Genomic DNA, 7865 nt, shown 5'->3' on the forward strand with positions numbered 1-7865 from the left:
GGCGTTGACGTGGTAATCCATATCACTAAGAGTGCATGAAAAAGGGCATTCTTGTGACCTGCATCGTTGCGGTGGCGTGCCCCGAGTGATCGGAGTGTGATGGCGGTATTTGTAGTCCATTCAACGTAGTGGCGCTGAACGCAGTACTTGGTTGGAAGATGTGGAAACGGTTCGCCAGATGGGGAAAGGTTGAGGCAATCGGATACTGCACGGCGTCGTTTTCGTTGTCCATGAAGTCAGCCTGCCGCCAAACGTCCGATTCCATGTCCAGGTTGTAGCAGCTGCCTTGACAGCCCAGCGGCGTTGACGTGGTAATCCATATCAGTAAATATTGCATGGAAAAGGGCATTCTTGTGACCTGCATCGTTGCGGTGGCGTGCCCCGAGTGATCGGAGTGTGATGGCGGTATTTGTAGTCCATTCTACGTATTGGCGCTGAACGTAGTACTTGGTTGGAAGATATGAAAACGGTTCGCCAGATGGGGAAAGGTTGAGGCAAGCGGGTACTGCACGGCGTCGCTTTCGTTGTCGATGAAGTCAACTTGCCGCCAAACGTTGGATTCCATGTCCAGGTTGTAGCAGCTGCCTTGACAGCCCAGCCACGTTGACGTGGTAATCCATATCAGTAAAGATTGCATGAAAAAGGGCATTCTTGTGACCTGCATCATTGCGTTGGCGTGCCTCGAGTGATCGGAATGTGATGGCGGTCTTTGTAGTCCATTCAATGTGGTGGCGCTGAGCGTAGTACTTGGTTGACAGATGTGGAAACGGTTCGCCAGATGGGGCAAGGTTGAGGCAAGCGGGTACTGCACGGCGTCGCTTTCGTTGTCGATGAAGTCAACTTGCCGCGAAACGTCGGATTCCATGTCCAGGTTGTAGCAGCTGCCTTGACAGCCCAGCGGCGTTGACGTGGTAATCCATATCAGTAAATATTGCATGAAAAAGGGCATTCTTGTGACCTGCATCGTTGCGGTGGCGTGCCCCGAGTGATCGGAGTGTGATGGCGGTATTTGTAGTCCATTCAACGTGGTGGCGCTGAACGTAGTACTTGGTTGGCAGATGTGGAAACGGTTCGCCAGATGGGGAAAGGTTGAGGCCAGCGGGTACTGCACGGCGTCGCTTTCGTTGTCCATGAAGTCAGCTTGCCGCCAAACGTCGGATTGCATGTGCAGGTTGTAGCAGCTGCCTTGACAGCCCAGCGGCGTTGCCGTGGTAATCAATATCAGTAAAGATTGCATGAAAAAGGGCATTCTTGTGACCTGCATCGTTGCGGTGGCGTGCCCCGAGTGATCGGAGTGTGATGGCGGTATTTGTAGTCCATTCTACGTGGTGGCGCTGAACGTAGTAATTGGTTGGCAGATGTGGAAACGGTTCGCCAGATGGGGAAAGGTTGAGGCAAGCGCGTACTGCACGGCGTCGCTTTCGTTGTCCATGAAGTCAGCTTGCCACCAAACGTCGGATTCCATGTCCAGGTTGTAGCAGCTGCCTTGACAGCCCAGCGGCGCTGACGTGGTAATCCATATCAGTAAAGATTGCATGGAAAAGGGCATTCTTGTGACCTGCATCGTTGCGGTGGCGTGCCCCGAGTGTGATGGCGGTATTTGTAGTCCATTCTACGTGGTGGCGCTGAACGTAGTACTTGGTTGGCAGATGTGGAAACGGTTCGCCAGATGGGGAAATGTTGAGGCAAGCGGGTACTGCGCGGCGTCGCTTTCGTTGTCCATGAAGTCAGCTTGCCGCCAAACGTCGGATTCCATGTCCAGGTTGTAGCAGCTGCCTTGACAGCCCAGCGGCGTTGACGTGGTAATCCATATCACAAAAGATTGCATGAAAAAGGGCATTCTTGTGACCTGCATCGTTGCGGTGGCGTGCCCCGAGTGATCGGAGTGTGATGGCGGTATTTGTAGTCCATTTTATTTATTTATTTATTTATACACAGTACCTACAGCGCCCTCACTGGGGCATTATTGTAGGGGGGAAACATCATAAATAAGAACAAACATCTAGTACACAATAAATTAGGCAAATGATGCGGTCTACAGAGAAAATACAGAAAACCATTGTAGAAAGGCAAACATACCGTAATCACACACACACACACACAAAAAAGATACATTTTAAAATACAGCACTGCTTAAAGAATAAAGCTTTAGGAATAATCAACTTTGTAAAAGTTTCAAAAAAAGCAGCATGATACACTCGGACAAGAATTATTGCACTTATATTGACAGGTGGCTTTGCAAATCGGCCAGAAACGATGTAGGAGGAGCGGTAGCGACCCGAGAAGGGAGACAGTTCCAGTCATGCACTGTTCGTGGGAAAAAACTATATTTGAATACGTTTATACGGCTATTGTACTCGCGCACCTTAAGTGGGTGGTCAGTGCGGGCGGAAATGTAGCTGGGTTCATTAATGTATTTCTCTTTTGGAATTCCAGTTTTATTATTAAGCACATTATAAAAGAAAGAGAGTCTCAAATATTTGCGCCTGTTTTCAAGTAACGGCCATCCCAACTTCTCGCGCAAACCAGAAGAACTTTTTTGGAAATTGTAATCGGCAGACACAAACCTAGCAGCCCGTTTCTGGACGCGCTCCAGCTCCTCAATATTCAGTTTTGTATGCGGGTCCCAAACCGCGCAAGCATACTCAAGTATCGGACGTACAGTAGACATGTATAATGTCTCCTTCAGCGTAAGGGGAGCGTCCTTAAAGTTACGTCTGAGAAAGTTTAATGTGCGGCTGGCTTTAGCAGATATGTAATTTACGTGTGTATTCCATGATAGGTCAGTAGAAAAAAAGACTCCCAAGTACTTATAAGTTGAAACTGTGGATAATTCAGTGCTACCAAGGAAATAGTCTGTTTGGAAGAATTGTTTCTTTTTTGTAAACCGGACCAGATTGCATTTGGAGATATTTATCGCCATATTCCAGTTGTTGCACCAAGAGAATACAGAGTTGAGGTCATGCTGTAGTGAAATTGCATCTGCTTCAGAAGAAATGTTGCGGTAGATACAACAGTCATCAGCATAAAGTCTGATTATACTTGAAATGTTACTAGTGAGGTCATTTATAAAAATGAGAAAAAGAAGAGGGCCCAAAACCGACCCCTGCGGAACACCTGAAGTTACACCCACACTTTCCGAGCTGACACCGTCGATAACCACGCACTGTTTCCTTTCCGCAAGATACGCTTCAATCCAGGATAAGAGTGAGGTAGGAATATTTAATTCTGAAAGTTTCTGTAGCAATAGGTTGTGAGCAACTAAATCGAACGCTTTTCGAAAATCTAAAAATATACAATCTACCTGACCGGCAGAGTTTAAGGAAACAGAAATGTCATGTGTGAATTCCACGAGCTGTGTTTCACATGAGAAGCCGGACCTAAATCCATGTTGTGTCAAACAGAAAAAACTATTGTTTTGTAGATGGCTAATTAACTGAGTATAAATGACATGTTCCAGTGTTTTGCACGACACGCTCGTCAGCGATATGGGCCTATAGTTACATGTTTTAGTTTTGTCACCACCCTTATGAATCGGAACGACATTGGCACTTCTCCAGTCAAGGGGTAAAGAAGAATTCTCTAACGATTTCTGAAATAATGCAACTAGATACGGGGCAACCGAAGCCGCACAATTTTTCAAAACGTAATTGGAAATGTTGTCAGGCCCTGGTGCTGATGTAACTTTAATTTTCTGTAATAAAAGCATGATCCCTCGTTCAGAAATTTCTACGTCATTCATTCTGGTCAGGGTGCTGGAAGATTGAAAATCAGTATGTATATTAATGGGATCGGAAAACACCGATTGGAAATAAAGATTGAAACTTCTCGCTTTACCTTTTGAATCCCTTCCAAAATCAGTTTCGTCTAGTATATCAGGCGCAGAGACCCTGCTGTTTCTCTTATTTTTAACATATTTCCAGACTGCCTTCGGGTTTGTCTTTAGTTGTTGGCCTAGTGTGCTGAAGTATGCCCTTTTTGCTTTACGGATTTCTTTCGATAAGTTGTTAGTTTGCTTTTTCATCTCGGAGTACAAAGTTAGTGCGGGCGTATCACAATATCTGCGAAATAGCCGTTTCCGCCGGTTGATCATTGCCCGCAACTGTCTATTCATCCAATGCATATCGTCACGACGCTTGGCTGAAATCAAGCGGGATGGGATGAAAGTCTGCGTCAGTGACAAAATTTTAGTTTTAAACAAGTTCCAGAAGGAATCGATATCCAGAGATGGCCGATGTGAAAGAAACTCAGGAAAAAATGCGTCGAGATCCCGTGATAGCGAAGCATAATCCCCTTTTTCATAAAAATACACTTTGCGTGGTTGGGTGTAGTGGGTCTTCATAGCATTACAGGATACTTTTGCTAAAACTACATCGTGGTCGCTTATGCCTGGCAGCGTTATGACAGACGAGACTAGGCTAGGGTCATTGCAGAAAAACAAGTCTAATACATTAGCACTGGTAAGGCCGAGTCTGGTAGGGGTTTGAACAAGCTGGAATAATGAGTGAGCACCAATTACTTCACGGAAAGCGGTATACAAGAGCGATGCAGTGCGAATTACTGGTTTAAAAGAAGACCATTCTACGCAGGGCATATTAAAATCACCGGCAAGGATAATATGTGTTGCATCTAAGGCTAATAATGTGTTGCTAAGTTCAAAAAATGGCTGTGCGCAGGTTGAACCGGGCGTCCTATAAAAAGAGCCAATTGCGAAAGAAGTACCATCGCCCAGCTGTACCTTGCACCAGACAGCTTCACAGGAATCGTTTTCTAGGTTAACAGACACGCTTTTCAAACTGCTATGAACGAGGATGAACACACCACCACCGCGTACATTGCGATCCTTCCTATACGTGGTATAGGATGGAGGAAATATTTCACCATCGCTTATGTTGCTGTCCAGCCATGACTCGGTTCCAATCACCACATGTGCGTTTGTCATTTGTAAGAGTGAGGAGAATTGGTCAGTTTTGTTTTTTAGACTGCGACAATTAACAACAATACAGACAAGTTCATTTTTAATAGCAGTCTGTGGGCAAGCTAAAAGCCTCGGTGATGGCTATTGGTTTACGCAAGTGATATCGTCTGTTTCAATGTTGTACATATAGGTTTTGTTGTCCAGGTTTAGCTTATTAAACCGCAGTTTCAACTTTCCGCCGCGTGCCTTAGCAAACTGCATGAGCTTTTTTCTTTGTTGCCGTACTTTGGCCGAATAGTCTTCGCTTATCGCCCAGTCAGTATCTTTTAGTTTGGCAGCATTTGAAAGAACACGATTCTTCTCTTTAAAGGACAAGAATTTAACGATCAGGGGTCTGTGCTTGTCAGGCGCATATCTTCCTAGTCTGTGCGCTCTTTCAATAGCAGCGGCGTCAACGGAAAGCTCTAACTTTTCAGCGCAAAAAGAGATAATTTTAGTCTCAGACTGTTCCCACGATTCGGTTTCTTTGTCATGGATGCCGTAGAATATTAAGTTATTTCTTCGTGATTGGTTCTCCAGGTCATCGTGCGATGACTGGAGGGCCGTGCACGCAACAGCAAGTTTCTGGGAACTTTGAGATAATCTTTCTACTTCAGGCTTTAGCGGGAGCACCAGTGACACATTATCTTCAACGCTCTTGACTTTTTCTGCGAGTTTTGTTAGTTTTTCTTCGAGATTCTTTTGCTCAAGCCGAATGGAACGTAGTTCGTCCAATATTTCGGTCTGTTGCTGTTGTATCACTGGTATTGTCATGATAGTATCGAACATCTGCTTTTCCTGCTCAGCAGACAGAGGCCCAGGGTTTTGCTCTACGTCTCCCGCAAGCAAAAGCTTTCTTTTAAACAAACCTATGTATCCTGAACAGCTCGCGGACACATCGTACAGAAGGCGTAAAAACATGCACACAGCAAAGTTGGGATCTGGCGTCGACTTCCTAAATGGTTTGCCATTAACAGAAAGGTAAGAGTAACAAACCTGAAGAAGAACAAGATGTAAGCGTCTGGCTGCCATGTCGGCGCCAGATCCCGGTGTGGCTGGGTACAACAGCTGCTTATGTAGGTCATGCTTGTGCTGAAGATTCCAGGGTTGCCAGTCGATGAAACGTTCGAGCGCCGGTAGCGCTGTGAGGTCCAAAGGCGAAGCGTCACTCAAAAAAGCCAGGTCAGCAGGACAGACTTGCTCGGTAGAAGCGGCTCCATTCATTGGAAGGCACGTCGTCATCGCGGCAGGATCAAAAATCGCCATCATTTGCAGCATCTGAAGAAGAACAAGATGTAAGCGTCTGGCTGCCATGTCGGCGCCAGATCCCGGTGTGGCTGGGTACAACAGCTGCTTATGTAGGTCATGCTTGTGCTGAAGATTCCAGGGTTGCCAGTCGATGAAACGTTCGAGCGCCGGTAGCGCTGTGAGGTCCAAAGGCGAAGCGTCACTCAAAAAAGCCAGGTCAGCAGGACAGACTTGCTCGGTAGAAGCGGCTCCATTCATTGGAAGGCACGTCGTCATCGCGGCAGGATCAAAAATCGCCATCATTTGCAGCATCTGAAGAAGAACAAGATGTAAGCGTCTGGCTGCCATGTCGGCGCCAGATCCCCAGATTCTACGTGGTGGCGCTGAACGTAGTAATTGGTTGGCAGATGTGGAAACGGTTCGCCAGATGGGGAAAGGTTGAGGCAAGCGGGTACTGCACGGCGTCGCTTTCGTTGTCCATGAAGTCAACTTGCCGCCAAACGTCGGATTCCATGTCCAGGTTGTAGCAGGTGCCTTGACAGCCCAGCGGCGTTGACGTGGTAATCCATATCAGTAAAGATTGCATGAAAAAGGGCATTCTTGTGACCTGCATCGTTGCGGTGGCGTGCCCCGAGTGATCGGAGTGTGATGGCGGTATTTGTAGTCCATTCTACGTGGTGGCGCTGAACGTAGTAATTGGTTGGCAGATGTGGAAACGGTTCGCCAGATGGGGAAAGGTTGAGGCAAGCGGGTACTGCACGGTGTCGCTTTCGTTGACCATGAAGTCAACTTGCCGCGAAACGTCGGATTCCATGTCCAGGTTGTAGCAGCTGCCTTGACAGCCCAGCGACGTTGACGTGGTAATCCATATCAGTAAAGATTGCATGAAAAAGGGCATTCTTGTGACCTGCATCATTGCGTTGGCGTGCCTCGAGTGATCGGAATGTGATGGCGGTCTTTGTAGTCCATTCAACGTGGTGGCGCTGAACGTAGTACTTGGTTAGAAGATGTGGAAACGGTTCGCCAGATGGGGAAAGGTTGAGGCAAGCGGGTACTGCACGGCGTCGCTTTCGTTATCCATGAAGTCAGCTTGCCGCCAAACGTCGGATTCCATGTCCAGGTTGTCGCAGCTGCCTTGACAGCCCAGCGGCGTTGACGTGGTAATCTATATCACTAAGATTGCATGAAAAAGGGCATTCTTGTGACCTGCATCGTTGCGGTGGCGTGCCCCGAGTGATCGGAGTGTGATGGCGGTATTTGTAGTCCATTCTACGTGTTGGCGCTGAACGTAGTACTTGGTTAGAAGATGTGGAAACGGTTCGCCAGATGGGGAAAGGTTGAGGCAAGCGGGTACTGCACGGCGTCGCTTTCTTTGTCCATGAAGTCAGCTTGCCGCCTAACGTCGGATTCCATGTCCAGGTTGTAGCAGCTGCCTTGACAGCCCAGCGGCGTTGACGTGGTAATCCATATCAGTAAAGATTGCATGAAAAAGGGCATTCTTGTGACCTGCATCGTTGCGGTGGCGTGCCCCGAGTGATCGGAGTGTGATGGCGGTATTTGTAGTCCATTCAACGTGGTGGCGCTGAACGCAGTACTTCGTTGGCAGATGTGGAAACGGTTCGCCATATGGGGAAAGGTTGAGGCAAGCGGGTACTGCACG

The 7865-nt window shown here is 47.4% G+C and overlaps 1 protein-coding gene across 1 annotated transcript; it reads right to left on the reverse strand.

Moving 5' to 3' along the window:
• Positions 1-4077: 4077 nt before the first annotated feature.
• LOC149334703 (uncharacterized) lies at positions 4078-6564 on the reverse strand. Its single transcript, XM_089555299.1, has one exon. The coding sequence runs from the start codon at positions 6551-6553 to the stop codon at positions 5060-5062; it is 1494 nt and encodes a 497-aa protein (XP_089411425.1). The 5' UTR covers positions 6554-6564; the 3' UTR covers positions 4078-5059.
• Between the last annotated feature and the right edge of the window lie 1301 nt (positions 6565-7865).

The sequence above is a fragment of the Amblyomma mixtum genome, chromosome 8 (genome assembly GCF_055824585.1).
Source record: "Amblyomma mixtum isolate Tamu chromosome 8, ASM5582458v1, whole genome shotgun sequence".
Taxonomy (NCBI): domain Eukaryota; kingdom Metazoa; phylum Arthropoda; class Arachnida; order Ixodida; family Ixodidae; genus Amblyomma; species Amblyomma mixtum.